This window comes from Vigna angularis, chromosome 6 (genome assembly GCF_016808095.1).
Source record: "Vigna angularis cultivar LongXiaoDou No.4 chromosome 6, ASM1680809v1, whole genome shotgun sequence".
NCBI lineage: Eukaryota > Viridiplantae > Streptophyta > Magnoliopsida > Fabales > Fabaceae > Vigna > Vigna angularis.
The window spans coordinates 37,492,859-37,511,604 of NC_068975.1; the positions used below are offsets into that span (position 1 = coordinate 37,492,859).

Below are 18,746 nucleotides of genomic sequence, written 5' to 3' on the forward strand. Positions count from 1 at the left end.
TAAAATATTCACTGTTCATAAATAATAAATATTACATATACTGACTATCATCACAAGACATGAATATTTCTTTCTATCTATGTCATGGACCTATTACTTTTAGACATATTTTTTTTCTTCATAAAACCATGTGAAAGTGAAATAATGTTTTTGCAATATTTATAATGTTTTACAATATATCTATTTCAGTAATTTTTTACACCAACCAATGATTTTGCCTACACGTTGTTGTGATTTCCATTCATTTAACAAATTTGATGAGAGTAGAGAGTGGTTTATCACGGTGAACCCCATATATGGTTATAAATTAGTGTTGTTTTAAGTAGTTTTGTACATAAAAAAAAGTACTTTTACACAGAGAGAACGCGTTTTGTTGAATGGTGCAATAAAAAACATAAACATGCATGATGGTGAGAAAGTGGAAGGTGTTGTTGGTGTGCAATGTTTGGGTCTGACAATTACAACGTGCACATATCATTAGTCTCATTGGTGTAGAGACCAATAACATGATTCTCCACTCCTCACTGCCCACACGTGGCTCTGTTTCATTAGCCAATTTCCCAGCTTCTTCCACACAAAAGCATCCTCAGCTAAATTAACCACATTCATTCTCCAGTCAAATATTATTCTTAATCACGTTAATCAAACCACAAATTATTATTACTAATGAACAAAAAATCTTATTGAATGCTTGTACTTGTAGCAGTAGATGCCAACTCAAAATTGCAAATCATCATCAAATTGTAGCGGGTGTTGGAAATTTTGGAATAAGATAATAACCTTAACAGCTAGCATTTTCAGGAAGAATCTCGCATGCAGATTTTGAAAAGGGCTATTGGTTTTTTATAAATGAATTTTGAACAGTAGTTTTGAGTTGGTAAAAATATAGTAAAAAAGAAATGGTGGTAGTTCTTGCTTTTTGTTTATTTTTTCTGTGTGTGGGTGATAATGATAAGGATAATACTACGGTGGTAACATAATATTCTTTTGGCTTTAGGCTCGTACACCCTTTATCTTTCTCTTTCACCTTTGCTTCTCCTCAACGTTCGGTAGCCTAAAAGTTAGCCCTAATTGAAAAAAAAAAAAAATTGAGAAAGAGAAAGGGAATAAAATAGAGAGTTTGCATTTACAAGTATAGGTAGAGATAGCTTACGGTTAAGAGAGGGAAGTGGGTTCAGTGGATTTTCTAGAGAGAGAAGGGTGTGATGGCCAAAAGTCTCATGAACAAGGCTTTGGCCTCTTATTCTTATTCTTGGTGTTGAGTGGTGTTGTGTAGAGAGAGAGAAAGAGGGTGTGGTGGTGATTCCAGATGCTGTGGAAATGGGGAAAAGTGAGCAACAGCATGTGCAGGAAGAAGGGCAGAGTGGTGGGAGTGAGGTTGAGGCTCCACTCTGTTGGGTCCTTCTTCGACCATTCAGTTTCAAGTGTCTGTTCCTTCTCCTTCTCAGTTTGTCGGCTTTGATTTCTTCACTCTTTTGGGTTCTTCCCAGGCACAACGTTACTTATAGTTTTGATGCAAGAGATGTAATTAAGCAAAATGGTCAGTCTCAATCGATTTCCCTTTCCTTCCCAACAATTGCCTTCTTTGTGGTTTTGGGTCTTATGATATATGGAAAAGTTTAAAAATTTTGCATTTGGGTTATCTGATATTTTGATTGTCAATTTTTTAGTATTATAGTGATCGAATGATTGGAAATTTTATCTTTTCCATCGTGTATTTGATATCAGTCATCAGGGGGTACTGAGTGGTTATCAGGAATTCAGGTTTTGAAGAAATTGGGGCTTGGTTATGATTTTGTTCCTCAAAATTAGATTTTCTGGTGTTTTTAGTGAATTAGTGCAGAGTTTCTTCTTTAATTGTTCAATGAGGAATTATATCTAATCCTTTGGGCACTTGGGCATGTGGATGTAGAGGTTAGATTGAGTCTGATGTTTGTTATCACTTTACTTGATGTTCTGGAAATTCAAATGCAGGGTTTTTCTTGTATAAATTTTGGGGAAAAGTTGTGTGAACAAAAATTATTTGATGCAGTACATGCCAAGAGGAACCGCAAGAATAGCTGTCAAACTATCATTAATGTTCTGTATAATTAATGCATTGATTTTTTGAGAGGTGCCATGGTTTGTTGGCATCTGACATGCTTATCTGGTTTTGTCTGTTTGATTGTGTGTGCACATCTGTCTTGGATTTACTTCGGTATGGGCTAATGTGATATGCTTAACCCATGAATTTGGTGAAAGGTTGTGTATGTATTGCTTATATTGGCTCAAGAATTTAAAATGCTGATTGGTACGAGTCACTCTATGTAAAAATTTTAAAAGAATGTTTGTAAAATTAGTTTGTATGGAACTAAATATTGGAGTAATTTTGTGTAGAATTATAAAGTTGTTATTTGAATGAAGTTCTAAATTATCAGTAAGAGCAGTTTGTTCTTCTTCCCTTCAGATAATCGTATATAGAACTCGTGATACCTTTTGTATTTCAATTCTTTTTATACAACAAAAACTTGTTAGTAGTTATTACAATTGTAAATTATTGTTTATGGGTAATTATATAGGTTGATCTTGAAAGTAGTAGTCAGCTACTCACTGCTATAAAATAGCCTAACAATGCTTCGTCACGGAGTATAACATTTTAGTTTCCTGAAACTTTTATAACCTAAGTTGGAGAATGTTAGGATATTCTGTAGAAATCCAGGAATAGTGTGTTTCAAAGATTTTAATCACATCATTAACAACAAAAACATTACCTCACTAAGATTTGAACATAGATTCAAAACATGATCCACTCAAGTCAAAGAACAATGCTTTGATGGCCTACATTGTGTGACTGCCTCCAATATGAGTAAATTATTTAGGTTGCAAATTGCAAATCTGTACTGTGCAAAGTCCTTTTATTGTTCATATCCTTTGTTTTTGTGCAATATGTGTGATCTGCTCAACTGTACCTAATAAGTTTGTGTATTGATCTCTTTTTCTGTTATTCTTCTTAGATCAATCTTCTGCATTATAGACTGTGTCTCTGTTAAAATTCTTTGACATTACTGAGTTTATTGATTATTTATTTGATTGAACATATTTCCAGCTGCTGTCCAGACATCCTTCAGACTGGAAAAACCAGTTTCACAGCTTATTCCATATATTGAAACGTTAGAATATGATATATATGGCGAAATAGCTCTACCAAATACAAAGGTTTCTGCATGCTTCTGTTCTTATATTTTTAGTTTTCCCTAAGATTCTGTTTATGCATACAAAGGGGCTTATAAGCTGTTGTATCTTAACAGGTGGCTATCCTGTCCATGCACCAAAGTATTACACCTAACTGTACTGACGTGGTGTTTGGTGTTCTGTGTGATCCGATGAACGGTTCAATAAATCCAGTGTCCTTGAGTGTGCTGAGATCATCTTTGATTGAACTGTTTCTCAAGCAATCCAACCTGACTTTGACACCATCAATATTTGGGAATGCATCGATATTTGAAATCTTGAAGTTTCCTGGAGGATTAACTGTAATACCACCGTACTCTGCTTACATTTGGCAGATGCCTGAGGTTCTGTTTAATTTTACTCTTAATAATTCAATATCTGAAATACTGGAGAATTTTGATGACTTCAAGGAAGAATTGAAGTTTGGATTGCATCTAAACTCTGACGAGGTACTTCCCCATAACCTGATTCCCTTGTTATTTTAGGGGTTTCAATTTTGATTTATAAATGCCACTCACTTCAAACTCTAAAACTGTAGAATATTTCAGATTTGTTTCAGACCCTACTTGCATCTAATAACAAAACTTGGGGACTAAATTTGAGCAAAAAAAATTCTTCAGGCCTAAATCATACAATAGTCATAGTAGAGGGACCAAAAATGTAATCAGAACTTTTTTAACTGAAATCTTTATGGAAGGAAGAAGAAAGCAAAATGTCTAATTTTTAATACAGAGAACAAAGTGGGCAGAAATTTATTCCATAAGAGATGTTCATTATTATTATTACTATTTCCATTTTTTCTCGAAGATAACAAATTCTATATAGGTTTTACTGGGATGGGAAAACTTATGGCTACGGCTCTCTTGGTCATAAATGAAAATTTTAGTTTACCTGTTTTAGTAGTTGGAAAACAATGTACTTTTTGGATCCCCAAAAATCATGTTGTATTGCCATTTTTGTAATTTAGATTTTATTGATATCCAATTTGTGCTTTTTCATTCTTTGCACAATCAAAGAAGCATAGCCCAAAATGAATCGAATGAGAATGATAGTTTGTCTTGTTTTGTACATTGAGGTATTGAAATTTCACTGAATGATGTACAAAAGTCAATCCATTGAATCCACCTTATCCTAAATCCTGCTTGCTGCAGGAAAATATCAGAAGTTGGATTTGAGTCCATTCACAGTTGCTAATATATGCATCTATACATATTGTTCGCATTGCATGATATCTAACACCGTGTGACATTTTTGGCAGAATGTGTACGTGCAAATAACAAATGAAAATGGCTCAACGACAGCTCCTCCAGTAGTAGTCCAGGCTTCAATCATGCCAGGCTTTGGTAGTCTCTTGCCCCAAAGATTAAAACAATTAGCTCAAACAATAACAGGTTCTGCTGGCAAAAATCTTGGCCTTGATAACTCAGTTTTTGGCAGAGTTAAAGAAGTCAGGCTATCTACTTTCTTGAAGAAAAAACTTCATGCATCCTCACCTTCTCCTTCTCCAGCTCCATCCCCACAGTTAAGTGATCACTCTGAGCCATCAACTTCACCACATCCTGCTAGTCCGTACTCTCCAATATCACCTGCAACTGCTGAGCCATCTCCCTGTTTTGACTGTGAAGTATCTTCACCTGCACCATCTATTGTGCCTGAGCATCCTCCTGATCCTTGTCCATATAGTGGCTTCGTACATCATCCCATCTCTTCACCAAAATCTTATTCTAAACCATCCATTTCCCCTGATTATTCACCTTCTGCTGCCCCCACCTCGAATTCTGCCAGCCACACTACTGAAGAAGCTTCTGATCTGTATCATGGATCCAAGCGTCGGCAGGGTATAGAAACATCTAAAAAATTGGTGTCTCAGATGCATGCTCCATCCTCTATATGTAAGTGTATCTGGTCATGTAGACTCACCTTTAGTTCTCATGCTTGGCTGTAGTTGAAACTTGGAACTGATAAGATTTGCATCATGCTGACAACATATTATTAAAGTATTCTTTCAGAAGTTTTTGTTATACTTTGTGGAGCCACTAATCTTTTTGATGGCATGGTCACTCGGTATTTTTTTTACACATCATCACCTACATGCATGTCAATTACATTTAAAGAAGTTGAAAGCAGTAGCAGTTTATATTACCTTTAAAATCATCAGTTGCTGTATCAGGTGACTGGGATTTTTTTGAACATACTAAATTAATTGAATTATGGTGTTCTCTTGATTTGCTGCATTTTCTTAGAACCTTGTTTTTACTTTTCCCTTTTTCCTTTATTCTGTGCAGCATCAGCGGGTGGTGATTTCCGAGGGGAAATATTGCTAATGGGACTTTGTATGCTGTTAATTTCTTTTTCTTTTTGTCAATGATACCACATCTGATGATATGGATGTTGCCTGATGAAGGATCCTGGAGACATGCAAGGGATAATGATGCTTTGCAAGTTTTGTTCAGACTACAGAAGGAAGAAGCTTCCTTTGAATTTTAATTTGCCTTAATTTTACTTGAAGCATGCAACCACCATGTAAAGCTCCGGTGGGTAAAGGGTCAAAGCCAGAAAATTGGCAGGCCTCTCATCTAGTACTATATATTCTATGAAGAATGAAATTGATCCCAAAGGGGTCAACTAACAAACAGCGTGATCAAGAGCAAATTGGCTTTCAGATGTCAGAAGAACCATCCCTTGTATTCGATCAAGTGTATGATATGCAAAGAATTGTGGGTTCTTTCAGCATCTGAATCTGTAAAACATCTACAGTAATATCTAGCAAAGAGATAAATTAGTCACACTTGTATAGCTCTATGCTTCTTCCCCCTTCTCCCTGCATTTGAAAGAAAATAAGAATTCAAATTCATCCATCAAGAAACACCATGGCTGTGCTCTGTTGTAGAGACAGATCTTTTACTCTTAAAAAAAGTGGTCAAAGGAAATCGTAAGAGAAAAGTAAAAGTTAATTCCATGTGTTCTGGAAAATAAAAATAAAAAAAGGGTCATAATTTTCAATGGTAAAATGAAACAGCTTTAGTTGTTGTGGTGGAACTTGAAATTTTAAATGGTCCATTTCTTTCGGCACCTTCATTTCAACTAGTAATCTCATAAATTTTTATATTCTGAAATGTATTCCTGAAATACAATTTTTTGTAAATTTATATTATAGATTTTAAAATATAAAATAAAAATTTATTGTAGATTACATAACTTGAAATACAATTTTTTTATTATAGATTGTGTATTTCAGAATACAAAGATTTCTAATTTAGATTTTACGTTCTAAAATATGAAATAAAAAATATTTTAGATTATATAATCTAAAATATAAAAATTTGTGGAAGTATAGGTTGAAATTATGGAAATACAGGACATTTAAATGCGTGCAGCTTAGCTCTCAAAGGTGGTTTCGTAGCCAAATTGACCCAGTCTTCTTCTACAAGCGACTTAAAAGTCAAGTTTTCTTTCTTTGGTGGAAATTAAAAAATTTGAGATCCGAACTGCATATTTCTTTGTCATCACATATCTTTCTATTTTAATGATGGTCTAGTCATTTACTATATGGTTATTGTTTATGCCTCTACAAATTATAGAAGGAGAAGGAACTTAATGATCTATGAATAGCAAAATTTCATGGGTGGAGGATAGAAGGAACTGAATCAGTTATTATACCTACTTCTGGTGCTCAATTCGCTTGAAAAAATTGTAGAAAAGTTGGAATAGGATTGATGAAAGGCACGAACTTATGAGTGTTTATGGAGATACAAATTTCACTTTACAAACTAACTTAATAAAATTGTTAAATTTAAAAGCCACTTATTAAAGCACATTGTTTTCTTTACAAGAATGGTTAATGATAGCGTTATGATATGATAGAAACTTGAGAGTATTATGAACATATCAATTTGGATCTAGAGGATTCTCATGTAAAGAATTGTGTTTTGTAGTTAAATAGAAGAGACAATCAATAATAAAATATTATTTTAAATGAGGAATAAATTAGTAGAATATGAAATACTATAAACTTTAAATATAGTTCATAATTACAACCTCAGCAAGATGCTTATAACAATATGGACCACACAATATATCATTAAAATAATCAAATTATCATTTTAATCTTCTCTAAAGACCACATGATAAACTAGTTACCTTATCTTTCACAAAGTATGTTCTTACTTTGCTCATTAGATGTGTGCAAATGTAAAAGAGTTGAATGGGATAGAAGGTAAAGAAATTCAAATGATATTTTTCCACCAACTATCAATAAATGATACTAAAAAACTCCAATTCCCATCCCCTAGTTAGACATTCACCCCTATGATTAAACAAAAATCAATGCCTCCCTGCATAAACATGTTAACTCTTTATAACTAGTCTAACAAGATCATTTCCAGTGAACCATAAAAAAGAAACTAGAACATTCTACTTAACAGTTACCAACAAAAGTAGGTCATTAACAATTCTCTGAAAGAGACATATCTGGATTCTGGCCTTAAAAAAATCTTGATTCCCAACTCTTGCCCCTTAACTACTGCTTGATTGCAATTCCTTCCAAAAGGCCATCAGCCCTGAAGTTAGCCACGAAGAGTCTTGGATCAACAGGTCCTGGAAGACTGAATGAAAGTGTGAATGGTCCAGGTGGACATAACTTCTGAATTTTCATCTCAAAAACTCGTGCTTGTTTTCTTATAATTTTTCCACCGGTTACCACCCCTTTGATCATAACCCTCCCATTAGATTGAACATCACAACTAAACGTACCTGCTACAAAGTATAATGTTAATCAACAATCAAGAAAGAATCTTTATGAAAAACATGAGTACAGGTCAGGGTGTTATGAATTTATCATTAGATGAAGATTGATGGATTTTCTGAAAAAAGAAAACAGGACAAGGATCAGTTGAGACAGACTCTAATTGAAGCCATTTGCAATTGAAATTGGTCACACTTTTACTACATCACTATCTTTTGTTTTACACTCCTGTCAATCTTCCCCTTCATTTTTTTTGTTCTTGGTGTTGAAATAGGTATTAGCTTTAATAGAATATCATGTTCATTACTAGAACTATCAGTTCTTGAATGCTGTTTATATATTAAAAGATGTCACAGCATTGAAGTTCATATTCTTATTAAAGGTCTGCCTACACACAAACCAACTACCAATAGCTGCTCTCACCAACATTAATAAAAATATCATATTTCTGTTTGAGAAATACCTCTCTCACAAACAGGTCGAAGAAAAATGAGTTATGAAAGAAATGAAATGCTTGTATTTTATTGAGTGTTTAACATTCAATATATAGAACTAACAAGAGGTCTATACACAATTTTTTACTGGAATGAAAAACAGTTACAACATAAATAGAACATGACAGAACAACTAATTCTCAGGTAATGTTACTAAAATCAAGAGTATTCTTGGATACTCAATTGATAATGTGAATAAGGGAGACACAACATGTCATGAATTTCAGGAAGGGAGACACAACAAGATGACATAACAAGATTGTTTAGTTGCTTGTCAAAACCAAAGATTTCTACACCGCATCAATCCGTTCATGCACAAGGATTCGGGTTAAAAGGACCCGTTTATTCACTACCATCATGTCACAATCTCCAGCTCCTGCGACAACATTTCCAACTTTGTCTTCATAGTAGTGGTTGGTGTCTTCTTCTACCTTGTATTTTTTTTCTCATTTATATTATTTTTAGTACATGCACATATCTAAAATGATGTTCCATATTAAATAGAGAACATGTTCTGCATTACTTTTGTATGATTGATGTTATATTCATAATTATATATAAAAATTACAATACAAATTTGTTATCTTGTTTTAATAAATATAAATATAAATATATTATAATTATAATTAAAATACAATTAAACAAGTGAACAACTTTCAAGAAACATATTCATGTATGTATGTTAATTGCCAATTAACTATAAATATAAAACACTATATTTAAATACCATAAGCTATTTGACTCAGTTTCCTTCAGTTAATCAAACAATCCAGTTGAGAAAAGAGTAGATCCAAAAAATCTAAAGAGATTTCAGTTTTGATTGGTTCAGTTTTTTTTTTAAGAGTTTTTGATATTTTTTCAGGATCGTTTCAATTTTAAACAGTTTTAAGAATACATCATCTCTAGTTTTTATCAAATATACCCACTGTACTCATCAACAAATGAAATGAAATATTTGTTTCCTTCTAGAGGTGACACTGCAAGTTGCTCACACATGACAGAATGAGCAACTTCTGTAAATAAGAACTAATTAAATTTTTGGATTATTTTTTAATGATACAAACTTCACACATCTTGTCAGGGGAAGACAGTTTAGGCAATCTCATTACCATGTCACTAATGGCTAATTGAGTTAAGTTGGCTTTCATGATTGTCAAAGTAAGCGTGACATTTGTACTCATGTTTGCAAAAACCATGACAGTATCTACTTTATTCTCCTACTCTGATACTTTTTTGTTAAAAAACATCTCTTCCACACTCACACACAGATCCAATGAGAATGAATTATGAAAGAAATGAAATACTTGTACATACATAGTGCTAACCAAAGGTCTATGTACAAATTTGTACAGTTTGTACAACATTAACAGAACCAAACAAAACAACTAACTACCACATGGAGACCATGACAGTAGCAGTTCTAAGCACTCATAATGTTTATCCAAATGAATGAATTCTTAACTAACAGAATAACCCCATAATAAAAGCAGGTTCCAAGCACTTGGATAATATTTATGACTTCTGATCAAGATACAAAAAGTTCCATGGTATAATGCATATTCTGGTCATGTCCATTTATGATAAATTGAATAACAACCCCTCCAATAGGACAATAAGGACATACTTGGATGAAATTTTTCATAAACACTTTCAAGTAAAGAAAAATATAAATATATAAACTTCTTCAAAGTCTAAAAATAGCTTATGAACAAACTAATCTGCAGAAACATTTTCATATAAGTTTATTCAAAATCATAAGCTAGGTTTAATTTATGAAAAAAAAATTCACTTTCATTTTTCTTTTAAATAGTTTACAGAAAAGTTTACTTAAACTACCCTTACAAATGACAGAAAAACCAGAATAAATGAATAGAACTTACCAAAATTTTTCTGAACTCCTGCTAAGGAAACACGGAATAGATATGCCACTTCACCAATACCAATATCCACAATACCAACAGATGGACCAAATATTCCTTTTCTTGCTGTCCCAGTTAAAACAAGAGAACAATCCTGATTCCCGACTGCGGTATCAGGAACAGATAGAAGGGGCATGAATGTTGACACATTAGATTTGCATGTGTTATTGGAAGGATTAACTTTGACATTGTGTTTTGTAGGGAACACAGGACCTAGAACTGACTGTGTATCAGCAATATGCTTTCTCTTGTGTCCTTCTTGAGAACTTTCTGATTGACATTCCATATTTTGAATAATCTCCTGTCTTTTGTTCTTAAAATTGTGACCACCTTCACTTTCCAAACATTCACTAAGATTTACCTCGAGAGTGCTGGCACCAGTTAAAGACTTGAATCTATTTAAATCCTCCTCTTTGATGCATTCTGTGGAAGGATCATCAATTAAAACAATCCCTTTAATAATTCTGAAGCTATAAGGATACCATTTCTGTTCATGAAGATCCAAGGGGAAAAAACTGGTGAACTGCTTGCTATTTTGTATAAAATCTGTGGAGGGCAGAACTAATTTTCCCTTCAGATACATATGGAACATATTAAGATCTAAGATATGTTCAAGAGGAGAATGTCTGAGGACATAGTAATACAATCTCTCTAAAAAAGCAATGGTAACATATGAAGATCCCAAATCACTCAATGTGTACTGTGGGGATCCAGCCATTCGTCTTTGGATAAAAGAACATCTTGGATCATCAGACTTGACATCAGGTCCCAAATAGGTAGTGACAATGAATTCAATGAGAAATTTTCTATCACTATCAGTTGCTACTGGTTTGACAGACCTTCTCTTATAAACAAGATCTCTTCTCAAATTCATGAGTGCTGCAGATTAAACTGAAACAAAGAATTTACAACTACATTTATTTAATATTATATTTATAGTTACAATTTCTAATAGGTAATAAAAATCAAGGTAAAATACATCTTCCTGTTTTGTATGAATATATTTACAAACTTGTTAGACAATCCCATTGAAAACTGTTTTAAAAGTCTAGTCACTCTTGAGGGTCTTCTTATGATGGCCTTGGGATGACAAGTTGAGAGTCATATCCAGTTCTTGGAAGAAGGATTTAGGGTTTATTGAATTAGAGTCAGATAAAAAGTTTGAGTTAAGTCCTATTACTATTACCAATATGAGGCAACAATATTCATATATAAAACCCAAATTCCCAAAATCCAATATTCATATATAGAACAATGAGTGTCAAATCTCAATCTTCAAATGCAAAAACAACTCAAAAAAATTTAGAAAACAGTGTCAAGAAACTTACAAAATGGGCGAAGTTGATATGCCTCATGCGGCGCCTCAATTCAGTGAAGAGAGAATGAGAGTTGGGCTTTATATATATATAAAACTTTTATACCATGTTATCTGTATAACTAAATTAAAAATAATGCAAATCAATTTAAATATAATTTAATTCTTAAAAATATCTATTTTTAAGAAAGTAGTGATATGTTATCTTTTACTATCTATACAAGATAACAGTCCATAATTCAATCTTAATGCATGTGATCACACATACCTTTTTAATCTTAAACTCCTTTCTATGTCATTTAAGTACAACAAGTTTATTTTATTTGTTATATTTCATTAAAAATATATATATAAACTATAATTATGAATATCAGTATCTAAAGCGAAAGTTGATATAAATTATTACGATCTAACTTACGTATGTTTAACTCCAGTTATTTCTAAATGGAGGATATGTTTAAAAAATATATACATTTTTAAATAAATAAATTGATAAATAAAACCCTAAAAAAAATTATCATGAAATATACTAAATACTTTGTATATTTTTGGACTAATTTTTTGTTAAAACAAAATATTAAAAGCAAATATTTTAATTGAAACATAAAACTATTATACTTTAACTCTTAATATTTATTGGAATTCAAGATTAAAGAATAAATATGAATTTCTAAATCAATGAAATACATAAAAATAATGTACTAAAAATAAATGAAATACATAAATATATATATATATATATATATATATATATATATATATATATATATATATATAATGTGCACAAATATGTACTGAAATTTTTTACAGCATAAACAAATAATTAGTAGATTGATCATAACAATTTCCAGATTACATAAAAATATAAAAGTATTACACACACACACACACACACACACACATATATATATATATATATATATATATATATATATATATATATATATATATATATATATATATATATATATATATATATATTTTGATAAAAAAGTTAAAAGAAATGTTAAGAATGGAAGAAATAGATTTAAGATAGTTGAATTACCTTTGTTTGTATAATGAATAAGTGTTAGAAACTAAACCCAAGAAATATAATACCATAAAAAGTAACTGCTAAAATACAAAGTTAATTTTCAAAAGGATTTTTTTTTCTCAGTCTTAAAAAAAAATGTGAGATATAAAACCTTACAAAATATATATATATATATATATATATATATATATATATATATATATATTTGTATATAAAATTCTTAAAGTAAATCAGAATGAAATTATATATAATTTATAAATACTCTACAAAATATTATAAAAGTACTATAAACATAAGACTACTATAAGTTATTAACAACACTAAAAAAAAAGAAAATGTACTTGGTTCTGATTTATTCAATCTCTCTATTTTTTTAATGGAAATGAATATTAAATAATTAAAAAAGTTAAACCATAGATAAGTGTTTTGATTTAGTAAGTTTTTAATTATGAGTGAGTAATGTTAAGATCAAATGTCTATACTCTGGTCAACATCCTATAGCAAATGAGAAGAGATTTAGACACTTCATAGTACCAAGTAATCATTTTAAAGATTCCATCCACAGACTATAAATATTCTAATACTCATTATAAAAAGTCAATGCTAAAGAAGGAGAATCAAACATTTTAATATTTCATATTATTAAATGAGGACTAAGACATTCCCATTTCACTTTTTTTATTACATAATCAAATTCTTATAAACAACACACCAGTACAATAAAAGACTCTACAACATTTAGAACATGTATTCAAAATCTTAATAACAAAGTTACCTTTACTTCCCACAATAATAGTTTGTCTAGGATTGCAAGTTGTGCAATATAAATTTATGCAAACAATTAGTTAATAGACAAATATTTTATCAAATTGCATGAAAATTTGCAAAACAAAAAAACATGTAAAACTAGAAAAAAAAAAGGTAACTTAAAAACCTAAAAGGATAGATGTCCATGATGCTAGACTTTACAAGGTTATAGAACATTGAAGGGGGTTTCATACTCACATATATAGCATTGGAAATAAGGAGAATATTTGTCAATTAACTTCTTTGTATTAAAAGAGTTTTTTTTTTCCTTCAAATATGTTGAAATTAGACATCACAGCAAATCCACCACACAATACCACCTAGGTCCAATTTCATATAAATAAAAAATATACCAAAGAAGATAAAGTCACACTATAAAAAGCCTAATATATCCAAATAGAGCAAATTCACCATTAAAAACTGGATGGAACACACAACTCAAACACTACCCCCTAATTCATATCCTCATCAACAATTCAGTAACAAAACTCAATAAAAAGAAGATTACACCAAATTATCTTTATAGTAAATGATTAAAAAAAAACTTTTTAAATATTTTGAAATTTTCACCTCCATTACAACCTATTTCAATATTAATAGCTAAGTAAAAGAAAAATAATTTAAAATTTTTAAACAAAACTCAACCCCCAAATTTTGCAATTAAATAAATAAATGAAAAGGTACCTTGACATAAGAATGAAGAGGAGTTTGAAGGCACAAATTGTGGGTGGTGCAACTTCCTTATAGGGTGACCAAGTGGTAGCACATGGCGGTCGCCACTAGGTTCTTGCAAACCGGTGAAGAAAATGTCTATGCACATTTTTTTTTTTCATTTTGTCTTTTTGAATTTAATGATTTTCTTACATAAATGTTTCTTCACAGTTTTTGGAAGATCTTTGCTAATAAAATAAATAAATTTTACAAGCAAAAATAATGTCCAGCAGAAAATCAAAAGCAACCTAAATGTGCGGGTTATAAATATTATAAGCATTAATCTTCTTTTATCATATATCATATCACAAGTGGAAAAAAATCTTATAAATATTTATTAATTATGTGCATTGTGGTGGTTTTTTAAATGTATCACACAAATTATATAATGGATTGTTTTTTTAATAAATTTACCAAATAGTTTTTCTCGGATGGCTACATTTTCTTTGCCTTTTATTTTTTATCCTACAATTTTAATGAAATCAATAATTTGCACCTTAAAATGCCCCCAAAAGTCAGAGTACTGAAAATTAGCAGAGAAATTACGGCAAGCATTCACATTGGAGAGATTTAAAGAAAATAAAAGCAAATGTATATAGATAAGAGAGACATCAGTAAAGAATAAATCATTTTTCTAAATAAAAATCAGGAAACTAGGTGAAGATCTCCTTTTGAAATGTAGTTCTTCACCAAGAAATAATCTTTTTTCAATCATAACTTGTGGGCACATGCACCAGAAGCAGCTTTCCAGATTTTCTGTATCAATTTCATCCTTGAAATCAACCATTTACCTGCTTAAATTAATTAACCATGGCATAATTCTGATATGATAAACCAGGTTTCAGTTCCAGAGATCTCACAGATGAAGCTATACAACGAACAATGATCGCCACCAAGAAGAACTACCTGCAAGTCCTAGCACCTTGGTCAGCATTCAAACTATATATATCAAGATTTTATTATATGATATAACATTAGGTAGCACTAAATTACATAATATGATTATTATGTGTCACACTGAACTTACCTCGACGAACACGAAGACGAGTTTCTTGGAAATCAAAGTAGGACCGTGTCCAATCTAGGACTGAACGAATAGGCCTGAATGAAGCCAAGTGGTTCCAAATCCAGTTCAAGCTGTTTGAGATATCTTCAAAAGCAAACCTCAGGTCATTCTCATCGCTTTGGAAACTGTAATTAGCATTAGGAGTAACCACACCTTGTAGCTCGTATCGGCATACGGGGCAAGTGTTGTGCATGCGCAGCCAAGGGATGATGCAGTCAGAATGGTAGAAATGATTGCATGGCAACTCTCTGGCTTCCATGTCGAGCTCAAACTCATCTTTGCAGATTGGGCAATTGGGATCACTACCCAAATGGGTTTGTGTCAGTTTCACCATTGGCAATGCTGCAATGGCAGAAGATGCTGCAGGAGGTGGCCCTGGTCTGTTATTGTTCTGAATCATTCCATCGATGAAGTCATCTAATAACGTGTCAGTGTCATTGGTCGGAGGAACCATGTTTTGTGGTGGGGAAATAGGCCTAGGTGCAGGAGTTGGCCTTGGAAATCGGAGTGTGATCCAAGCCTGAGAATCTGCACCATGTTCATTTTCTGTTTCCCAATGTGTGGTTGTGTTGAAATGGTTGTTGTTTTGCCTCCTTAGAGGTGGATCAAGAATGAGGGCCAAGTTATGCAAAAGTTGAGTAGCTGGTGAAGGTTGCAAGTTATTTGGCACGTTCATGAGAAGCCTTGGCCTTGAGATATCAAGCTCGTAACGCAGGTGGTGGAAGCAATAGGGACATGTAGAACCATCGTTGTTTGTAAAGGGTATCCTCACGGTTCTTTGGCAGTACAGGCACCAGAAATAGTGAAAAGTTCTTGTTCTTCTGACCCCATTCACAACTATACGAGAACGACCTGTTAGAGACATGTTTTGAGGATAATAAGGTTTTCTGTGTTTTGAGGAAGAAGCGAGCTTTTTTTGACAGAAACAACATGGAACTGTTATATGTATTGCGTGTGAAGGAGAGAATGACCTAGGATTGGAGGCACAAGAAAGGGATTCCTTTGCCTTTGTTGCTATTGATGTTTGGTTAGTCATATAATGTCATGCAATCATGGTTGCTTTTCTTGGTAAACTGTTTCTCCATTGCACAAGGCAAAGGATGCTTGAATGATAATGGCAAGTTACAGAGAGCTTTTGGCTTCCTTGAGGGTTTGTAGATACATGTGATGCAATACTGTATTAAAGCTTTTCTTTATGGATGTTTAGTAGCAACCCTAAACTAGATGCAAAGTAAAGAAGTATTTGATTTAACTTAAACTTTTTTTAGTGTTTTTTGTAGATTTTTTTTATCAACTAGAATTTGAGAAGGAGTTTTTAATTTTAAAAGTTATTTTTAATTTTTTTTGTTTACACTAAATTAATATAAAATGTGTATACAAATAGTAGTTCACACTAAGTTAATCTAAAGATGTGAGAATTTTATTGGTGAAAAATATCAGTTTAAATTTATCGAATAAATTTACTTTTAAATTTAAAAACTTTTGTCTTATCTTTACTTTTAAAAATGTCTTATAAACTAAAAAAAGGTTTAAAAAAACTTTTAGAAGTTAACTTAATTACTTCTGGTTCATTAATAGACTGAGGGATAGGGATAAAGTAAAAAAAAAAAGACAAATAAATAATTTAAGTAAAAGAACGTGTTAAGTGGATTAATATCATCAAGTAAATAATTAAATATGTGGATTTATTTTTATTTGTTAAATATTAAAGGGTGAAGAATAAAGAATAAATAATAAAATTAATATTTATGTTATTTTAAACAAATACAATCCTATCTTTAATTGCATTTAAGATTATATTGATTTATTTAAGATGTCTCACGTTGTTGTTATGATTAGAAATTTTAGTATAAATTTAAGTTTAAAAACAATATACTTAAATATTAAATAAGAAAAAATATTGATAAATTTATTATTTAAGATTTTTTATTAGAAGATGTTATTTTGATATATGAAGTTGACTTATTCTCCTAGTATAAACAACATGAGTGTATAATTTTTAAGCAACCCTAAAATTAGAGTAACATTACAAAAACTCATCTCAACAAGTTATTAATTACATAGGAGGAACAATTAACACGGGTGGATTCGTTAGAAGGAGAAAATTTCAACTTTGTACAAAAAAAAAAAATACATTTTTAAAATATAAATTAAATAGATCTCATCAAAGAAGATAATTAGTAAATGTCTTCTATTGAACAACATTCTAGGAGTTGGATATTCCTTTCATATTTACACAGTCATATCCAGAACCATTACTTACAACATTGTTTTTAAATTCGTTTAAATAATTTAAATAAATCATAATATTTGAAATATTATCCCTTTAAAACTTAAAACCATTATCATAATTTTATATTTAAAATATGTCTTAAATAATTAAAGAAAAAAAAGATTAAATTGACTAAGCATGATGTGGAATTATTGGGATACATAAAACATTTATACTTACAATACAATACAAGTGCACTAATTATACTTACTTTTAAAATATGTTAATTAGTTTTGTTAAAATGATTACATTGATTTTGAAAATATTAATTAATTTAAAAAAAAATTGTTGCATTCAACATAATTATTACTAGCAAAAAATACAAAGACTTTATACGTCTATCTATTATAACGACATTAACAAATATTAAAATAATACATTTTAAAAAGTTACCTAATTAAGTAAGAATAGTATTGAAAATTGTGATAATTATTCTTAGATATAAACTAGTTGTTGGTTTACTTATATAATTAAATAAGTAATTAGTTTTCATTTATTAAAGGTAAATATTTTTAACTTTTATCAAAGGATGATATAAAAAAGTTATTAAATAGTTTACTTCTTTATACAAATATATAAAAATACAAATTTTTATAATTTTTATAAATTAAAAATAAAATACAAAACATTGTTTGAATTTTAACAATAGACACTAGATGTTATCATATACTATATATATAACTTTTTTTTTTCTTTTAAAATATTTGATGATTGTAAACATATATTAAATCAAGATACATTTTTAATTTGAAAAAAATATTTTTTATATGATTATATAAACATATTTTTATAAAGCAAAGTAAGTCGCGCTTTAATTTTTTAATAAGTTAAAAATAAGTTTATATATATATATATTCAGAAATTAAAAAAATTGATAAAAATAATTGAATTTAAAAAAATGAATTTAGCATATAAAAATGTTTAGTTAAAAAAAGTTATTTAAATATATGATATTTTTTAATATATATATATATATATATATATATATATATATATATATTACTGTTAACATTTTTTTTGAACTTTTTTTAATCAAAATTTAGTAAATGTTAATCATATTCTAAATATGCCGACCAAAGAATTAAAAGTGATATTTTTTATTATGCGGATAGGAAATGTATTTTTTTACAACTTTTAAATACATTTTTAAAACATGTTCAATAAATTTTTCTTTT

At 30.4% G+C, this 18,746-nt stretch overlaps 3 protein-coding genes across 5 annotated transcripts; 1 reads left to right on the plus strand and 2 right to left on the minus strand.

Annotated features, from left to right (window-relative positions):
- Positions 1-962: 962 nt before the first annotated feature.
- On the plus strand, positions 963-6,067 carry LOC108343257 (uncharacterized). The gene is made up of 5 exons (XM_017581427.2): positions 963-1,540; positions 3,086-3,195; positions 3,288-3,659; positions 4,469-5,102; positions 5,496-6,067. The coding sequence occupies exons 1-5, from the start codon at positions 1,321-1,323 to the stop codon at positions 5,576-5,578; spliced, it is 1,419 nt and encodes a 472-aa protein (XP_017436916.1). The 5' UTR covers positions 963-1,320; the 3' UTR covers positions 5,579-6,067.
- A 1,360-nt stretch (positions 6,068-7,427) lies between these two features.
- Positions 7,428-11,774, minus strand: LOC108341225 (increased DNA methylation 2). 3 transcript variants are annotated; one of them, XM_017578912.2, is made up of 3 exons: positions 11,696-11,774; positions 10,329-11,258; positions 7,428-7,962 (listed from the first exon to the last, which is right to left on the minus strand). In XM_017578912.2, exons 2-3 carry the CDS (start codon positions 11,239-11,241, stop codon positions 7,730-7,732), a joined length of 1,146 nt encoding a protein of 381 aa, XP_017434401.1. In that variant the 5' UTR covers positions 11,242-11,258; positions 11,696-11,774; the 3' UTR covers positions 7,428-7,729. The 3 variants fall into 3 exon arrangements, with proteins under 3 accessions (XP_017434401.1, XP_017434400.1, XP_052734959.1); XM_017578911.2 differs by having other exon boundaries at positions 7,428-7,965; XM_052878999.1 differs by having other exon boundaries at positions 7,428-7,965; positions 10,329-11,278; positions 11,696-11,729.
- A 3,020-nt stretch (positions 11,775-14,794) lies between these two features.
- On the minus strand, positions 14,795-16,196 carry LOC108342630 (E3 ubiquitin-protein ligase RING1). The gene is made up of 2 exons (XM_017580425.2): positions 15,261-16,196; positions 14,795-15,139 (listed from the first exon to the last, which is right to left on the minus strand). The coding sequence occupies exons 1-2, from the start codon at positions 16,162-16,164 to the stop codon at positions 15,102-15,104; spliced, it is 942 nt and encodes a 313-aa protein (XP_017435914.1). The 5' UTR covers positions 16,165-16,196; the 3' UTR covers positions 14,795-15,101.
- Between the last annotated feature and the right edge of the window lie 2,550 nt (positions 16,197-18,746).

What these genes read in the sequence shown, in the direction of transcription:
- LOC108343257 (XM_017581427.2), top strand. Translation starts at nt 1,321, where the DNA reads ATGGGGAAAAGTGAGCAACAGCATGTGCAGGAAGAAGGGCAGAGTGGT. An exon ending in AGATGTAATTAAGCAAAATG is followed by an intron (nt 1,541 to 3,085) that starts GTCAGTCTCAAT and finishes ACATATTTCCAG; the next exon opens with CTGCTGTCCAGACATCCTTC. An exon ending in GCATGCTCCATCCTCTATAT is followed by an intron (nt 5,103 to 5,495) that starts GTAAGTGTATCT and finishes TATTCTGTGCAG; the next exon opens with CATCAGCGGGTGGTGATTTC.
- LOC108342630 (XM_017580425.2), bottom strand. Translation starts at nt 16,164, where the DNA reads ATGTCTCTAACAGGTCGTTCTCGTATAGTTGTGAATGGGGTCAGAAGA. An exon ending in TCGTCTTCGTGTTCGTCGAG is followed by an intron (nt 15,140 to 15,260) that starts GTAAGTTCAGTG and finishes TAGGACTTGCAG; the next exon opens with GTAGTTCTTCTTGGTGGCGA.
- LOC108341225 (XM_017578911.2), bottom strand. Translation starts at nt 11,241, where the DNA reads ATGAATTTGAGAAGAGATCTTGTTTATAAGAGAAGGTCTGTCAAACCA. An exon ending in AGGAGTTCAGAAAAATTTTG is followed by an intron (nt 7,966 to 10,328) that starts GTAAGTTCTATT and finishes TATACTTTGTAG; the next exon opens with CAGGTACGTTTAGTTGTGAT.